Source organism: Rattus rattus, chromosome 10 (genome assembly GCF_011064425.1).
Source record: "Rattus rattus isolate New Zealand chromosome 10, Rrattus_CSIRO_v1, whole genome shotgun sequence".
Classification (NCBI taxonomy): domain Eukaryota; kingdom Metazoa; phylum Chordata; class Mammalia; order Rodentia; family Muridae; genus Rattus; species Rattus rattus.
Window position 1 is genome coordinate 73,192,858 of NC_046163.1, and position 19,965 is coordinate 73,212,822.

Here is a 19,965-nt window from a genome sequence, read left to right on the forward strand (position 1 = left end):
GTTTTGTATTTAAGAGATTTGGCTCCAGATACTTTTTATCAAATCAAATTGGCCCATCTTCAAGAGAAAATGTTTGATTTGCTGACCTTAAAAATACCAAAGTACAAGGCTGACCTACTTTTCTCTTTGAGTTCTTGTAGGTAAGATTATCTAAAGTATCTGTAAATCCAGGACATACTTTCCTTTTTGTTATAGAGGACAGAGGGGCCTCCAGAATGAAATTCCCTGGCTTTGCAGCCAAGAAGAGCTCTGTTCAATAATCCCCTGGACAAAAAGCTTGCTCTCTAGCTCTTAAATCTGTCTTCAGTGGAGAGGGAAAAGCACTCAATTAAAGTGATTTTAAAAACTGGAGCTTCATGCTTTCCTTTTTGAACTTCATTTTCATACCTTTTTTTTTTTTTCATTATAGGCTTGAGTTTTGCCCTAAGAAAAGTAAAACAGTAACATCAACCAACCTGAATCCCCAGAGCACCCAGGGACTAAACCACCAACCAAAGAGTACACATGGAGAGATTCATGGCTCCAGCCACATATGTAGTAGAGGATGGTCTTCTAGGACATCAGTGGGAAGCCCTTGGTTCTGGGAAGGATGAATACCCCAGTGTAGGGGAAAGCCAGGGTCAGGAGCTGGGAGTGGATGAGTGGATGGGGCAGCACCCTCATAGAGGCAGAGGGAGGGATGATGGGATAGGTGGATTCTGGAAGGGAAACCAAGAAAGGGGATAACATTTGAAATGTAAATAAATAAAATATTCAATTAAAAACAAAATAAAAAATTACATGAGGATAAAAAGTAAAAGTCACAAGAATTACCCATAACTTTGAAGGGGAGAGAAGAGCTATTTTTCTTCTCATATTGCTTAATAGTTTATATGTCATTCAAAATTTTGTTTATGAAATGAAGCAAGAACCTTCTTTACTTTCATTAAATATTCTGTTTTCCTTTTATTCTTAAAGACTTTTACAATATCAGACTTCATCCTAAGCATCTCTTTGAGACTTTTAAAAGTATCCTTAAAAATAGAATATGGGCCTAATGCATAAAATCCCAACTATGTATGAGTTTCTAATTTCAGATCCCCAGAGGCCTCATAAATCAGATATGGTGGTGCTGTCAGTAACCCTAACACTCTAGAAACAAAATTGGTGGAGGGAATAAGAAAATTCCTTGAAGCTCGTGGGCTAGCTAGACTTGCATGCTGTATCAAAAACGGCAGCTGGGGACTAAAACCTGATAGTTAACTGACTGCTACCATGCACCAGAGTACACATATACTTGGCAGCCTCACACATGATCACACAAAGACCATAATCACAGAATCACACACATAAGAATAAAAATGATAGAATGTTAGATTAGCATGGCCAATTATCTCTATAACTCCAGCACTCAGAGAAATGAGGCCAAAAAAAAAAAAAAAAAAAAAAAAAAGTATAAGTCAAGTATAGCTGGGCTATATAGCAAGGTCTTGAAAGAAATCTCAAAAAACAAAATGAAAGAAACAAAAGAAAGAAAGGAGAGATGGAGGGCGGGATGAAGAATGGAGAGGGAAGTGGAAGGTAGAGAGGAAGAGAGACAGAAAGAAAGAGGAAGTATGAAGGAATGGATAAGAGGAGGGAGGAAAAGGGAAGAATGGAAGATAAGGAAGAAAGAAAGAGAAGAGGAAAGAGTAGAGGAGATAAGGAGAGCATGGATGACAAGAAAAGAAGAAAAAGAAATAAAAGAATAAGTTTTGATGTATCAGTGGGCAAAGTGCCTGCTGTGGACATATAGACTTGAGTATAGAATCTGAAAAGACAAAATATGAGCTTGGCAGCCTAAGCCTATAATACCATTACTGAGGGATAGATAGAAGTGGGTCCTGGAGTTCACTGGATAGTGTAGCTAACCCTGGGAACCTCACATTAAATTAGAACTCCTCAAAAACAAAATGAAACAAAACCAAACTCCCAAAAAAACAAACAAAAAGTAAAAATATAAACAGAACTAAGGTAAATGACAGTAGAAGGCATTTAATGTCTACCTATGAAGTCCACATGTGTTCATCACATGCATGATGCATAACATTGGTTATATACAAAATTCTCACAAATGTATAATGATATATCAACTCATATACATTATGATGCTTAAGCAAACTCAGTTAAAATAGACCAGATGTCCATAAAATAACAAACCAAAACAAAATCAACAAACAAAAAATTAGACTCTCCTGCCATCTTGTGTGAAGTCCACTGCTCCAGAATGAGCCCACTGAGAAAAATATTTGGGAATGAAAGACACAACGTTAGAACTTAAGCAGCAAGTTTCTTGTTATTCCCTAAAGAGTTGGACAACAGAGCATTCACATCCATTAGGAACTTCTTTATAGATGTTATTTAAGGAACTGACAGTAAAACCAAATTCAAGTCTAAATGTCTCTGTGTCCTTATTTGCGTTGATTTCACTGTCCTCTTTCACAAAGAACAATTCCATGGTAATAATTGTTATCTTGATGGGATATGAAATCACCTAAGAGGTAAATTTTCAGGCCAATCTGTGAGGGATTTTTTTTGGTAAAGTAAGGCTCTGTGTATGCCTATGAGGGGTTAAGTTACCTTGATTAGATAGGAAGATCCTCACACTGTGGATGATATCATTCCTTAGCTTAGGCTTTAAACTGTATAAAAGAAAAAGTGAACTAACCTCAAACAGTACCCATTACTCTGTACTCTAACAGGGGATGCCATGGGACTATCTCTGTCAAGCCTCTGACAGAGATATTTCCATCCCATTTCCACCATGAGAGACTTGTACTCAGAACTTATGAGGTAATGTAAGCATTCCTCTCCTCATTGCTTTTATCGTGTATTTTATCACACTAACAGGCAGGAATTGTGAATCAGAGAGAATATAGTCTGGAATCACTAATCCTCTTTAAAGCACTTTGTACAAAGAGTTCTAGAAAATTAGGCCAAAACTCTATCATACTTTGCTAGAAATCACCCCAAAATTTCATATCATCATCTCTATGAAAGGCTTTAGGGGCAAGGGCATCTTGGTTTCTTTAGCTCACCATCTTAATCATTTTTACTTTTCTTCTGGGTGTGCAATTCTTAACATGATCCTATCATGAAATTTGATGGGATTTGTTTAGTATTAACTATTGTGATAAGTCCACCTAAAATCAGGGCCTGTACAATAATTAATGAATCTAGAATAACACTTTGATAGAGAGATGTGAATCTTTTTTTATTTCTTTTTAATCACATCTATGAGAACTTCAATAAAAGAGTCAAAGAAAAAAATACAAACCACTCATATTATTGCACTATTGATCTTTATCAAATGCCATCATTCAGAGCAATGGAATTCAGATTCTTTCTAAGTGAGAAGTGTATTTTCTTTGCAAACACTTCTGTCACTTTCACTGTATAAGGTCCCAAACACCTTGGATCTGCAGGGTCCTTATATGAAAATTTGAAAAGAACAAATATGTTATCCTTTCCCCAAGAATCAATTTCCCTCTCAGACAGAGATATGAGAAACACTGAACTGTTCACAGGTAGTGCTCTGAAATCTGAGCAATCAATAAAGAGGGTCACACTCAGCTTTTTAAGAAACATCACATATGAATGGGAGGCCTGTTAGCCTTTAAAATGTTTTGAAGAGATGGCTCATTAGATACGAAGTCTGCAAGCATAAGGACCTGATAAAGAATGTGGAGTACATCAAAAGCCTTATGTGGCTTATGGGGGTCTGTAACCTTGACTACCTGAAAGGTAGAGACAGGAGATTCCTGGACCTTGGTGGCTGCCTCCTTAGTTCTAGGTAGAGTGAGAGATGATATCTTAGAAGAATAAAGCAGAGTGATAAAGCACTACATCCCTACATCCCACTTTGATTCCCATGCCTATGTAAAGGCACATGTGACCTGGGAATATATAGATATGTACATGCACAACACACACACACACACACACACACACACACACACACAACACACACACACACACACATACACTCACACACACAAAGCACAGTGGAATTTGAATTTGCTTGGGCCATGGGAAGTGGCACTATTAGAGGAGTAGCCTAGTTGTAAGAAGCACGTCACTGTGGAGGTGAACCTCAAAGTTCCAACTAGTGTAGATGAGACTCTCCTGGTTTTCTGAAAGACAGTCTTCTAGTGACTGCCTTAAAATCAAGATATAGGACTCTTGGCTCCTTCTCTAGTACCATGCCTGCCTGGATGCTTCCATGCTTCCTGCCCTACCCCTGAATCTTCAAGCCAGACACAATTAAATTCTATCCCTTAGAAGAATTGACTTGGTCATGGTGTCTCTTCTCTCAGCAATGGGCACCCAAACCAACACACACACACACACACACACACACACACACACACACACACACACACACACACAGGATTCTAAGACAATTCCCAATTGTTTATGTATTACTTTTCCCCTCATAAATTCAATAAGATCTCAATTATTTTCAAAATAAGTTTGTTCATACATTAAAGCCACAACATTCTATAGTGCTCATTTCGGCTTTTTTAGAAGTTTGGTTTCTTTGTAGAATATTTCAAAGAAAAAGATTTTAGTTTATTTGAAAGACAAATTAACAGATTCAAATTTCCTGAAGTATAAAAAAATCCTCTTGGGGAAACGTATTATAGGCTAAACTTCTTTTTTTAAAAAAAAAAAAAAGATTTATTTATTTATTATAAGTACATTGTAGCTGTCTTCAGACACACCAGAAGAGGGCATCGGATCTCATTACAGATGGTTGTGAGCCACAATGTGGTTGCTAGGATTTAAACTCAAGACCTCTGGAAGAACAGCCTGTACTCTTAACCTCTGAGCCATCTCTCTTACCATTTTAGCTGCTCATTTAATGTCTCTCCACTTGATCCAGAACTTGAGAGACATAACTGAAATGATATAATTATTTTTCTCCCTTATAACTGGGTCACCTGGCAGCTCTTACCAGCCTCTCTATCAATAAATAATGTGGGTTAATGGACTGGCATTTTCTTAATAATAGAAGCAGCTCCTGGGTTCTTTCAGAGCAAAGGACCAATAGGGTCTGCAGCATAGTAAAACTGTATTTGTGATTCAAGGCCTACAAATCTTTGGGCTCAAACATTTACTAATTAGTAAGAAATAGCACAGGGACAAGTCATATTTATGTTCTCCAAATAACAAGCATCATAGATAAAGTTTTATAACTATGGACATGAAAATATTATCACTCAAAGTGATTAATTCAACTCTGTTTGCAGGAATCTATACAATTTAGAAACCTCTTCTGTCTGCGCATATCTGCTCAAAGCTTTTACAACCCCGTGGAATGTGACTCTTCAATCGAGAGGTCCTGACACAGTATGGAGGAAGCAGGCATTTATAAGTCAACCTCTCAACACTATGCTAGATGTTTCAGGCATTTTTTCTCTCTCATTGATGATTGTCATAGATTTATATAGAAATTTTATGGTTGTTTATGTGTGTATTCGTGTGCAGTAGAGAAGCACACTCACATAAGAGCAAACACATGGAAACCAGAAGACAGCATTAGGTTTTACCCTAAAGAACATAATCTGCCTCCTCTGAGACAAGATCTCTTACTTGCCTGGAGCTTACTGATTACATTAGCTAGCTGACCAGCAAGACCCAAGGATTCTTCTTTCCCCACCCACCCTAGGTCAGATGTGTATGCCATCACGGCCATTTTTTCTAATCATGTGTTGGGTTTAAATTAACATCCTTGTGCTGTTGATACAAACACATTCGTGATTAACTTGTCTCTAAAGCTTGGAAAATATTTTCTTTGTTTTTCCTATGGTAAACTCTTAGTTGATTTCCAGTGACTTATCCCTCTTTATTGAGACATACTTGTCTCAATATAATAACCATGAATTGGTGCAGTGGCATGAGTATGCTTCTCCTAGGAAGTGACACTACTTGGAGATGTATCCTTGTTGGAGTAGGTGTAGCCTTTTTGGAGTAAGTATGTTTCTATGGCTTTAAGACTTTCTTCCTAGCTCCCAGGAAGTCAGTCTTCTCCTGTCTGCCTTTGAATGAAGATGTAGAACTCTCAGATCCTCCTTCCCCAATCTGCCTGGATGCTGCCATGCTCTCACCTTGTTGATAATAGACTGAAATTCTGAAACTGTAAGCCAGTCCCAGTTAAATGTTGTCTTTAAAAGATCTAGCTTGGCCATGGTGTCTGTTCATAGCAGTAAAACCCTAATTAAGACAGGTGGTCTTATTTCTTGACATCCAATGAAGAGAATGTGGTAGAAGTGGTAGGATGCCATAACCAAGATTAGGTCACAAAAAGCCTACAGCTTCTATTTTGGATATTGTCACAATTATTATGGACTGAAAATATTAGAGGATTTAGAATCAACTCAGAGCATGACTTTGAGAGTTTCAGCACTAAGTTAATTGTGGTGGGAAGACCCATTTTCAGTGTGGGTAGCAGTATTCCACTGCCTGAAGCCCTGCACTCAATAAAAAGGAGAAAATGAGCTAAGTATTCATTTCTCTCTTTTTCTGGACTGCAGATGCCACATTCCCAACCATCTACCTCAAGCTCCTGCCACCTGACAATGTACCTCAAGCTGTGAGCTGAAATAAATTCTTCACTGAAGTGGCAGTGAGAAACACTTTGTCAAGACAGTATCTTGAAGAGTGTTACTGTAAGGCATAAAATAACCTCCAGGTACCCTGTCTCACCATATACATGCACTTGAGCATTTCTCTATGCCTAAACAGACTGTGACTATTACATCATATTCTTTAATATTTAACTTAATTTACCTAGTTCATTTGAGTAATAAAATTAATGTAACAATAGGAGAAGAATGGCTTCTAACAGAAACCAATGCACTGTATAAATGCAATGCTGGATGACAGTCCACAGCACTGCAATAGAAGATTGAATTGAATTATTTCATCTTTGGGTTTCTCACAGGGTTTGTTGGCAGATTCACATGCCTCAGTCCAAGCTTAGAAAAATGACCCAACCACATTCAGTACGTGCTATTTAAGAAAATATTGCCTCTTGATGGCCTAGAAATATCCTTAAGATAGATAATGGAGCCAATGGAGAGAGATGGAAAATGTTCTACCCTTCCATGTTTAAGAAATTCAGTTTGGAAGCTCCTGAGAGAACAGCAATAGCTTGGGCATGGTGTCTGTTCATAGCAGTAACTTAAAGCAATTGCTCTCTTTTCAGATGAAGCCAATTTGGTTCCTACCATGAATGTTGTGTAGCTTACAACTACCTGTAACTCATCTTCTCGATTCAGTGTGCACATTTTCACACAGATGAAGTATAGAAAATATGTACCACATATGGACACAAACACACACACACACACACACACACACACACACACAGACACACACACACACAAGAGATGTTTTCTCATACTTCATCCAACTTAGGGCTATTTTGAAAGGCTTCATCTTATCTATAAGCATCATATATCAGTTTTTACCTAGTATCTTTAAAATGTGCTTAAGAAATATAATTGTTTTTTTTTTATCTTTATTAACTTGAGTATTTCTTATTTACATTTCGATTGTTATTCCCTTTCCCGGTTTCTGGGCTAACATTCCCCTAACCCCTCCCCCCTTTCTATATGGGTGTTCCCCACCCCATCCTCCCCTCATTAACGCCCTCCCCCCAACAATCACGTTCACTGGGGGTTCAGTCTTGGCAATACCAAGGGTTTCCCCTTCCGCCGGTGCTATTACTAGGCTATTCATTGCTACCTATGAGGTTGGAGCCCAGGGTCAGTCCATGTAGATGGAAGCTCTGGTTGCTTGGCATTGTTGTTCATATGGGATCTCCAGCCCCTTCAATCTCTTCCAGTCCTTTCTCTGATTCCTTCAACAGGGGTCCCGTTCTCAGTACAGTGGTTTGCTGCATTCGCCTATGTATTTGCTGTATTCTGGCTGTGTCTCTCAGGAGAGATCTACATCCGGTTCCTGTCAGCCTACACTTCTTTGCTTCATCCATCTTATCTAATTGGGTGACTGTATATGTACGGACCACATGTGGGGCAGGCTCTGAATGGGTGTTCCTTCTGCCTCTGTTTTAAACTTTGCCTCCCTATTCCCTGCCAAGGGTATTCTTGTTCCCCTTTTAAAGAATGAGTGAAGCATTCGCATTTTGGTAATCCCTCTTGAGTTTCATGTGTTCTGTGTATCTAGGCTATTTCAAGCATTTGAGCTAACAGCCACTTATCAATGAGTGCATACCATGTGTGTTTTTCTGTGATTGGGTTACCTCATTCAGCATGATATTTTCCAGTTCCATTCATTGCCTATGAATTTCATAAAGTCATTGTTTTTGATAGCTGAGTAATATTCTATTGTGTAGATGTACCACATTTTCTGTATCCATTCCTCTGTTTAAGGGCATCTGGGATCTTTCCAGTTTCTGGATATTATAAGTAAGGCTGTTATGAACATAGTGGAGCATGTGTCTTTGTTATATGTTGGGGCATCTTTTGTGTATATGCTCAAGAGAGGTATTTCTGGGTCCTCAGGTAGTTCAATGTCCAATTAAGAAGTAAAATTGTTAAAGTTCACCAATTAATATGATATAGAACATGGAGACTGTAAAGTATAATCCCATGATATTATAGAAATATGTCAGGAAATCCAGACAAATTGTAAATGAAATCGCAGTTCTGTCATTATGGAACTTGTGGTTCTGGAGACATTTCTGTAATATATAAAATTTGAAAACAATAGACTTTCCCTGGAGTGACCATAGTAACGATTACATAGTATAATTGATCCCTATGCAGGAACAAGCAGGCTACTCTACAGATATCACAGAGTGTATGGAATATTTCTGTATGTGAAAGCTAACTCCCATTTTTCAGTTATACTACAGTGAAGCAGTTGAGTGACATGTTGAAAGATTCATGTTAATTCAAACTTAGGACCTTCTGTTTGTTAATTAATGCATATGAAGGAAGGCAATCTTCTTGACATTTACAGTATGTTTTCCAACACTGTATCATCCTTTATCCCTGTGTATGGTTCAATATATTTTAGGCAGAAACTTGACCTTGGTTGGTCAAGTAACCTTTATATACAAAGGAAAGGAGAAAAGAATAGGGGAGTGAAGCAAGAAGAAAAGGGGAGAAGAGGATGGTGAGAAGATTGGGAATATGAAGAAGAGAGGAGAGGAGAGGAAAAGGACGCTTATAGAAGAAAACAACAAATACTGTACCTGTGAGACTTTCAGTTCCATGTCCTGTCACTTTCTTAATCAAGAGTCTCAGAGTCCCACTCTCCAGGATGAGCAGCAAGGTCCCTGAGCCTTCAGAAAGCTCTGTGGACAGAAGCAAACCATCCTCATTCCATGTTCGAAACTGAAAGCTCACTGACAGACCATCAATTTGGGGTGTTCCAGGCAGGAACAAATAACTGCTCCTGGAGTTGACAAATGTGATGGGCACAATTTGTGGTTCTGAGCAGGAAAAAGTGACATTGCCCTGAAAAACAATAAAAAACAAACAAATAAGAGCCATTTTTTTCATATGGAAATATGAAAAACAGTCAGTATAAACAACCACACACCACTGAATTTATTTTCAGTATCATTCCACATTTAGCTTCACAATCTTAAAGGGAAAAGTATGTCAGCATTGTTCAGACCAACTCATCTCTTCATGTTTTAAGGTCACAATGTTCCCTGTAAAAGGCTGTCTGAGATTCTAGGTAGAGGGGCAAGGAAAAGTCAACAGCTTCTAGGAAACTAAAGATATAAAAATAATTGCATTAATGCCCTGAGAAAAGCTGTATGTTGAGTCAACTCTATTCCAAACTCTGGAATAGTATTGAAAACAAAATAAATAGGAAAATACTATTACAGGAAGCCCTATGCTAAAGAAAGAGTGATCATGCTTTTCCAAGAAAAATGGAGAGAGAGAGAGAGAGAGAGAGAGAGAGAGAGAGAGAGAGAGAGAGAGAGAGAGAGAATGAAAGAAATGGAAAGAAGAATAGGCTTTCTAAGGAAAATATACCTTCATGGAACAGGGGTATGCAAGGAGAAGAAGGAATGTACTTTCTTTATAACTGTCTGCAAACTTCATTGTAAAGCCTTGGAGAAATGAGCAGAGTTGAACTACTGGGGAACAACAGAGAAATGGAAAGAGCTATAAAGTTTGGTAAATACCAAGGAGAGAAGAAATGAAGAGAGAACAGCACTAAAGAGATGTGGGTAGATTTTAAATTCAGTAGGGAAATTTCAAGTAGTAGTGTAGGAAAAAGCCAAACATGAAGGAATATTAAAAGTGTCGTATATTAGTTGGTGGATGTAGCTCAGGTAGTTGATGGTTTTCTTCCCATATACACGGCCACTAATAAATACTTGGGAAAATATAAACTAGGCAAGGTGTTGCATAGCTATGGTGTAGATCTCAACATGTAGATGCTGTGGGATCAGAAGTTTAGGGTCACCCTTGACTACTGAATGACTTGAAACCAGCTTGGGCTGTAAGAAACAAGAAAAAGAGCCAGTTTGACTAAAGTAGAGACAGGGTAGATTAAATTACTATTTGCGTAAGTTGGCAACAAAATGGAAATAGAAACAATAAAAGAAATCAAAACTGGTGACAAACTTGGAGATGGAAAACCCAGGAATGAGAAGAGAGAATCTCTGGCATAGAAGCTCACAGAAGATACCTCTTTTACTTAGGGTTTTGATTCCTGAACAAAACATCATGAGCAAGAAGCAAGTTGGGGAGGAGAAGTTTTATTTGCCTTGCACTTCTATATTGCTGTACATCACCAAAGGAAATCAGGATTGGAACCCATCTCATGTAGAGGCCATGGAGGAATGTTACTTACTGGCTTGCTTTCCTTGTCTTGCTTGGCTTGTTAAGACTACCAGCCAGGGGATGGCACCACCTCCAATGGGCTAGGCCCTCCCCCACTCGATCACTGTGGTGATTTCTGTATGCTTGGCCCAGAGAATGGCAATAATTGAAGATATTGCCCTATTGGAATAGGTGTGTCACTGTGGCCATGGGCTTTAACACATTCCTCTAGCCTGGAGCCCAGTATTCTGCTAGTATTCAGCCTTCAGATGAAGATATAGAGCTCTCAGCTTCTCCTGTACCATGCCTGCCTGGATGCTGCCTTGTTCCTGCCTTAATGATAATGGACTGAATCTCTGAACCTGTATGCCAACCACAATTAAATGTTGCTCTTATAAGAATTGCCTTGGTCATGGTATCTGTTCACAACAAGAAAACTCAAACTAAGACAGAAATTAGTACCAGGAGTGAGGTATTGCTGTGCTAGGCCTGACCATGGTTATGATTGGAAGAATGTATATTTTGGGATGATGTATTTGGAAAGCAGTGGGATGCTTTAAATGGAATTAATGGCCCATTCTAATAAGAATATGGAAGACTTTGTTGCTGAGAACTATTTCAACTGTTCAGACCTGACCCAAGAGCTTTCAGAAGAGAAGAATTTCAATATGTGGCCTAGAAACTGTCGTGATATTTTGGTGAATGGTGTAGCTGTTTTTTTTTCCATTATATGAGAGTCTAGCTGATTTATATTAATTACATTGACAAAAAGAAAGCTCAAAAAAATCCCAGCAGAGACTTTGTTCTCTGGATAAGTTTTATGAAGAGAATTTTGAACAAACATAGTAAGCTTAGAAAAAAAAACTATAAAACTTGTGGTATTAAAGAGGCATGAGGAAGTGAAATGGAACTGAACCCTGTGTCCAAGGATATTAAACTGAATTAAGGGAGTAGTGACCTTGGGGAAAGATTGCAACCCAGCTAAGTTTAGGACCAAGCATGGTAAAACAAGTCATTAATCCCAGGAGATAAAGCCAAACAGTTCTCTAAATTCAAGGCCATCCTGAGATAGAGCAAGTTCTCAGTGAAGAAAAACTTAAATCCATGCTTGGTAGATGACACCTTCAATTCCAGTGCTTAGGAGACAGTCATGCAGATCTCTGAGGTCAAAGTCAGTCTACTGAGCAAGTTCCAGGATAGCCAAGCATAGTCAGTAAAGGAACTGGAAAAACAGAAAGCTGGCAATGATGTAATAGAACAAGGATTGGGGGAGGCATGTTCTAATCCCAGCAAACAGTAGAACTCAGCAGCTTTGGCCATGTGGCTCTGGCTTTAGAGCCCAGCATAGAAGGGTCTACTGGGACAATCGATACTGGTTATCTAAAGAAATTAGTGATGATTAAAAAGAAACCAGCATCACTGAAGAACTGCTTTCTGAGAGCAAAAAGAAGTTGTGTTCCAGAGATAATCAAGGTTGTACCTCCTGCAGTAGCTATATTTGGTAATATGTCAGAGTCACCCAGGTGGTACTAGTTTCGAAGGGATGAAGGGGTCATGAAAATTAGCTAAGACTTGGCACTGTGAGAGGCCACGGGAGGAAACTGGTGGATGGGCAGCTGCAGTTGCAGTTGATAGCCCAGGATTGAAGGAGTCAAGTAAAAGATATGAGACTAGGCACCATGAAGAGAGATCATGAGAGGCTGTTGGTGAAGCCTAGTTGCAGTAGAAGACCCCAGTGTATTGGAGATGAAAACACCATGTGATGATCACCAAGGACAGCATCTGCAATGGAGAGAATCAACTTGAGCTTAGAGTGCTACAAAGGACAGAACTAGAGAAGTGATGCTAGCCCTTTGAAGGAGCCCAAAAGATCATGTGTGGATGCCCAACACTTGAACAAGAAACTGTAACTTGAAGTTGCCTTGGAGGCTCCAAAACATTTGAGATGCTAAAGCCGTGGGCTGTCTACTGAGAAAGCTACACAGAGGGAGTAAAAACATCCCAGGAGAAAGAAGTTTGTTGCTGTTAACAAGATGAAAAAGGAGTTGGTTACCTGAAGACTGCTTTGACATCAGCCTTAGAATAAAGAGTTTGAAGTTTGTCCAGCTGGTTGTCTGTCTTTCCTTGGGGATTACAGTTACATTTTTGGATGAATTTTAGAGGAAACTTTGAACTTTGAACTTTTAACATTGATAAGAATGCTATAGACTATGGGGACTTCAGAAGTTGTAATAAATGTATTTTGCATTATACTAGGTTTAGGTATGGTCCCCATAGACTCATGTTTGAACAAGCCTACAGGGGACAGGAAATAGAATATGAACATTTGCATATGCTTAGCCCAGCAGATGCTACTATTAGAAGTTATGGCCCTGTTGGAGTATGAGTGTCAGTGTGGGCATGGGCTTTACCAACATCCTCTAGCCTGGAAGCCAATATTCTGCTAGCACCCTTCAGAAGAAGATATTGAACTCTCAGCTTCTTGTGCACCATGTCTGCCTGGATGCTGCCTTATTCTTGCCTTGATGATAATGGACGGAATCTCTGAACCTATAAGGCACCCCCAATTTTTATAAGAGTTGCATTGGTGATGTTGTCTGTTCATAGCAATAAACCCAAGCTAAGATACTCACTAATTGAGAAAATGCCTTAGAGTGTATTTCATGAAGGTATTTCTTCAAGGGAGGCTGTTTTCCCTATGATAACTCCAGCATGTGTCAAGTTGACACACAATATGAGCCAGTACAACTTGACACACAAACACATCACTATCAAGCCTCAATCCTTACTTTCTTATTCATCCCCAATAACTAAATAACTTTAAGTGTCTTACATTCTTTAAAAGTCTTACATATTTAAATTTATTTCCCTTTAAATATCTATTCTCTTAAAATTCAAAGTCTTTTTTACAATTGAAAATATCTTAAGTCTGGACTCCACGTTAAAATAAGTTTTTCTTTCAAAAGAAGGAAACTATTAGGGCATTGTCACAATCAAAAGCAAAACCAAATTAACTGCCCTGTATCTGAGATTCACCATGATCTTCTGGGCTCCTCCAAGGGCTTGGGTAACTTCTCCATTCTCTCCTTTGTAGCACACACCTGTACTCCACTGCTGTTGTTCTTCTTAGTGGTAATCTCATGGTTTTGGCATCTCCAAAACACTGCTGTCTTCCAATGCAACTAGGCTTCACCCGTAGACTCTCATAGGCTCTCTTCAAGGTGCAAAGCCTCCACTCCTTTGCATGACCCCTTCAGTCTGAGCCATTAATTGTAACTGAGACTGCACCTTCACTAATGGCTGTCCACCTTCACCAATGGCTGTCCATGGCCTCCCACAATGCAGAGCCTCAGCTGCTCTTCTTGTCCCCATCATGCCTTCAAAACATGAATATCCTGGCCCTAATATATTATCAAGTCCAGTTCTAGAAAAAGTACAACAATAGCTATCTCTGCAACACAATCTCTTTGGGTTCTTAGAAAACACTTCCCAGAAGACTTCACTTTAGTGATGCTGGTCTTTTTTTTTAATCATCACTAATATCTTAGTTCCAGCTAACCAACATCAATTTTTCCAGTAGTGCAAAGGTTTCACTTTAGTAGTGGTTCTGGTAACTTGCTAGCCACAGCTGATTGCTCATTTCCAACTAACTAAAACAACAGAATCCTCACAATCAAAACATCAATGGCTTTGATAGTCTTTAATAGTCCCTCTGAAATTTATAAGCCAGTCCACCAATGTTCTCAAAATTATCTTCTAACATCCCACAAAGCTCTTAACACCTAATGGCTCTTCTAACCCAAAGTATTAAAATCCATCCATGCTCTTCCCCAAAACATGGTCAGGTTGTCACAGGAATACCCCACTATGCAGATACCAATTTGACTTAATCAGGAATTCTATTTCTGCACAAGACATTATGACCAAGAAGCAAGTTGGGGAAGAAAGACTTTACTCAGACTAGATCATCCCCTTTCATCACTAATTAAAAAAAATCCCTTCAAAGCTGGAACTCATGGAGGCATTTTCTCAAGGGCAACTCCTTACTCTGTGATAACTCCAACTTCTGTCAAGTTGACACACAAATCCAGTCTGTACAATACCATAGAAGGTACTGATACATTGGTTAAGAAAATGCAAAGTGTTAAAAATTATTAGCTCAAAATATCCAGTTAAATTGGGACACAATGAAATACCCAACCTAAGAATAAGAAAGATAAAGGAAGATGAAGTTTCCCACTTCAAATGGCCAGAAAATATCTTCAAGAAAGTCATAGAAGAAAACTTCCATAATATAATAAAAAAGATGACCAGAAGCATAGAGGAAGCCTACATAAAACCAAATAAATTGAACCAAAACCAAATCCTCCCAATTATAGTCAAAACATTAAATGTACAGAGCAAAAAAAGAGTATTCAGTTTTAAGGGGAAACATCCAAGTAACATATAAACGCATAACTATCAGAGTTACACTGGACTTCTCATCAGAGACTCTAAAATCTAAAAGATCATGGATAGATATCATACAGTCATTAAGAATTCATAGACAATGGCCCAGACTACTATACCTAAAAAACTCAATTACCATAGATAGAGAAACCAAGACATTCCATGAAAAAAAAAAAAAAAACACTAATTTACACAACATTTTTCTACTAATCCAACCCTACAAAGGATAATAGAAGAAAAAACTCTAATGTAAAATGGGTAACTTCACCCAAGAAAACACAAGAAATTAATCATCTCACAACAAACCCAAAAGGAGAAAATCCTACACATAATCCCACCCAAATAACAAAAATAACATAAAGTAAGAATCGTTGGTCTTTAATATCTCTCAACCTCAATGAAATCAATCCCCACCCCACACCAAAAGAAAAAAAAAAAGACACAGACTGGATATGTAAAATGATATATCATTCTGCTGCATATAAGAAACAGACCTCAGAAACAAAGACAGCCACTACCTTGGAGTAAAGGGCTGGAAAAAGTTTCCTAAGCAAATGGTCCTAAGAAAAAAAGATTGAGTAGCCATTCTAAAATCCAATGAAATAGACCTTCAACCAAAAATAATCAAATCGGTTGGTGAAGGACTTATCAAACTCTAATGAAAACAGACCATGATGAAGTCTCAGTTTCGAACATCTATACCACAAGTGCAAGGGCATTCACATTCATAAGAGAAGTATCTTTAAAATTCAAAACACACATTGAACCTTACACAGTAATAGTGGGATACTTCAACACTCTTCTCTCTCTCTCTCTCTCTCTCTCTCTCTCTCTCTCTCTCTCTCTCTCTCTCTCTCCATATATATATATATATATATATATATATATATATATGTGTGTGTGTGTGTGTGTGTGTGTGTGTGTGTGTGTGTGTGTCCCAAACAAAAGAAGATGCCTTCCTCTCTGTACCTCATGGAAGTGGCTGCAAAGTGACCACAAAATGAAACACAAAACAACCACTAACATTGAAATAATCTAATGCATTCTATCAGATCTCACATTGCATGGTCTAAGGCATGGAGACTGAACCAATTTCTACTCAATGATAACTTTGTCAGAGTAGTAAAATAAATTTTCTGAAATTAATGAAAATGTAGGCCCAGCATACCCAAACTTATGGGGAAAATAAAAGCAGTGTTAAGGAGAAAATTCATTGCACTAAATGACTTTATAAAGAAAAGAAAGAGAGAACATATACTTTCAACTTAACAGAACTACTGAGAGCTGTAGAACAGCCTTTGATAAAATATAACACTCTTTGATGTCAAAAGTCTTGGAGAGATTAAAAATTCATGAAAAATACCTAAACATAAAAGCAATATAAAGCAAAACAACAGCGAAAATCAAATTAAATGTACAGGAACTTGCAGCAATCTCATCAAAATCAGAGTCAAGATAAGGCTGCTTATGCTTTCCCTATCTGTTCAATGTAGTACTTGAAGTTCTGTCTAGAGCAATAGGACCAGAAAAGAAGATAAGGATACAAATTGAATGGTATCACTATTTGTGGATGATATGATAGCAAACATAAGTGACTACAAAAATTCTAACAGAAAATGCTATATGTTAAGGAAAACTTCTGAAAAGTTGCTGGATATAAAATAGCAATGACAACAACAACAGCAGCAGCAGCAGCAGCAGCAGCAGCAGCAGCAGTGGCAGCAAAATATGTAGCCTTCCTTTATACAAATGATAAACAGGTTGAGAAAGAAATTAGGGAAATGATACTGTTCGCAATAGTCAAAACAAATATAGGATATTTTGATGTAACACTAATCAAGCCAGTAAACAATCTGTATGACAAGAATTTCAAGTCCTTGAAGAGAAGAAACAAAGAAGGCCTCAGAAGATGTAAAGATCCCATGTACATGGATGGGTAGGATTTTTTTTTGGTTTATACATTTGCAATTTAAATCTTTTATTATTATTATTATTATTATTATTATTATTATTATTATTATTATTATTATTATTATTATTAACTTGAGTATTTCTTATATACATTTCGAGTGTTATTCCCTTTCCCGGTTTCCCGGCAAACATCTCCCTCCCCCCTCCCCTTCTTTATGGGTGTTCCCCTCCCCATCCTCCCCCCCTTGCCGCCCTCCCCCCAACAATCTAGTTCACTGGGGGTTCAGTCTTAGCAGGACCCAGGGCTTCCCCTTCCACTGGTGCTCTTACTAGGGTATTCATTGCTACCTACGAGGTCAGAGTCCAGGGTCAGTCCATGTATCGTCTTTAGGTAGTGGCTTAGTCCCTGGAAGCTCTGGTTGCTTGGCATTGTTGTACATATGGGGTCTCGAGCCCCTTCAAGCTCTTCCAGTTCTTTCTCTGATTCCTTCAACGGGGGTCCTATTCTCAATTCAGTGGTTTGCTACTGGCATACGCCTCTGTGTTTGCTGTATTCTGACTGTGTCTCTCGGGAGAGATCTACATCCGGCTCCTGTCGGCCTGCACTTCTTTGCTTCATCCATCTTGTCTAATTGGATGGCTGTATATGCATGGGCCACATGTGGGGCAGGCTCTGAATGGGTGTTCCTTCTGTGTCTGTTTTAATCTTTGCGGATGGGTAGGATTAATATGATAAAAATGAACATTTTACCAAAAGCAATCTACAGATTCAATTCAATCCCCATCACAATTCCAACAAAATTCTTCACATACATGGAAAAAGCAATTCTCAACTTCATATGGAAAAACAAACAAACAAACAAACAAACAAACAAACAAAAACCAGGTTAGTGTAAGTAATTTTCAAACCTAAAAGAACTTCTACCAGAAGCTCTCTGTCATTATCTCTGACCTCAAGCTGCACTAAAGAGCAATAGTGATAAAAACTGCTTGATATTTGTACAGAGACTGAAGATTGATCAATGGATTAAAATGGAAGATCCAGAAATAAACCCACATACCTATGAATACTTGATCTTTTACAAAAAAAGTCAAAACCGTACGCTGGGAAAAAAGAAATCATCTTCAATAAGTCATACTGTGAAACTGACAGTCAGCCATGTTGAAGAATGAAAACTAATCCATATTTATCACATTGTAGAAATCTCCACATGGGTCAAAGACCTCAAAATAAACCCAGATACATTGAAACTAATAGAAGATAAAGTGGGAAATAGCCTAGAACATACAGGCAAAGGGGAAATTTTCCTAAAAAGAATACCAAGAGCTCAGGCTCCAAGAACAAGAATTGATAAATTGGACCTCATGAACCTGAAAAGGTTCTGTAAGGCAAAGAAAACTGTCAATCAGACAAAATGGCAAACTATAGACTGGGGAAAGATCTTCAGTAACTCTATATCTTTTAGAGGGCTAATATACCAAATATATAAAGAACTCAAAATGTTAGACTTCAAAAACACAAATAAATGGAGTACACAGCTAAACAGTGATTTCTAAACAGAGGAATCGTGAATGGCCAACAAGTTTGTAAAAAGTATTCAACATCCTTAATCATTACGGAATTGCAAATCTCAAGAACACTGAGATTCCACCTTAAACCAATCAGAATGACTAAAATCATGACCACAAGTGACCGCATACTCTGGCAAGGACAGGGAGAAAGAAGAGCACTTCTCCATTGCTGTTGGGAATGCAAACTGATACAATCAGTCTGGAAAGCAATCTGGCAGTTTCTCTGTAAATCAGAAATCATTCTTCTGGGAGACCCATGTATACAACCCATCTTTTGGGTATATATCCAAAAGATGCTCCATTTTACCACAAGGACAAGTGTTCCATTGTGTTCACAGCATTCTGACTTGCAATAGCCAGATACTGGAACCAGCCCAGATGTTCTGAAACCAAAGAATGGATACATAAAATGTTCATGGACAAGTAGAATACTAATAAGTTGTTAAAAATGAGAATGTCATGAATTTTATAGGGTAAGGTTTAGAACTATAAAATTTCATCCTAAATAAGGTAATCCAGATCCAAAAGACATGCATGTTATGCCCTCACTGATATGTGACTATAAGCCAAAAATATAGAATACCCATAGTGCAACCCACTGATTGTAAGATGTTTAACATGAAGGAAGGCCCAAGTGAGCATGATTCAATCTCACTTAGAAGCATGAATAAAATGATCAAGGGAGGCAGATAGAGGAAGGAATATGTGTGGGAGAGGGGAGTTGGAGGGGAAAAGGTGGGGAGAATCACGTATGTGGGAGACAGAAGAGAAGCCCAGTGGGCCAGGAGAATTAACGGGGGAAGGACAATAGAGAACCTCTAGAAAGTACCAGAAAGCTGGGATCTCAAAGGGTCCTATGACTCAATGGGCATAATCTTAGTAAAAATGCCCAACAGTGTCAAGAAAGAACTTGAAGAGACAACCTTTAGATAGGACCCACAAAGGAGGAATGGGGTCACCAAACCATCTTTAGTTTTTCGACCCAGAATTGTTCCTGTCTAAAAGAAATGCAGGGCAAAAATATAGCAGATACTGAAGGAAAGAATAGAATCTATCCCCTTGCCCGCACCACATCCTGACACTGCTCCTGATACTATGTTGTGCTTGCAGACAGATGCCTAGAACACTAAGAAATTGCAGATACTTACGATCAACCACTGGACTGAGGTTGTTGACCAATATGCAAGAATTAGGGGAA

At 38.4% G+C, this 19,965-nt stretch overlaps 1 protein-coding gene across 1 annotated transcript in view; it reads right to left on the bottom strand.

Moving 5' to 3' along the window:
- LOC116910936 (contactin-associated protein like 5-2) overlaps window positions 1-19,965 on the bottom strand; it is a 222,971-nt gene that overhangs the window by 113,377 nt on the left and 89,629 nt on the right. Inside the window, exon 4 of the mRNA XM_032914680.1 lies at window positions 9,245-9,509. Coding sequence (XP_032770571.1) covers window positions 9,245-9,509 — 265 coding nt within the window. The remainder of the gene's footprint in view (window positions 1-9,244; window positions 9,510-19,965) is intronic.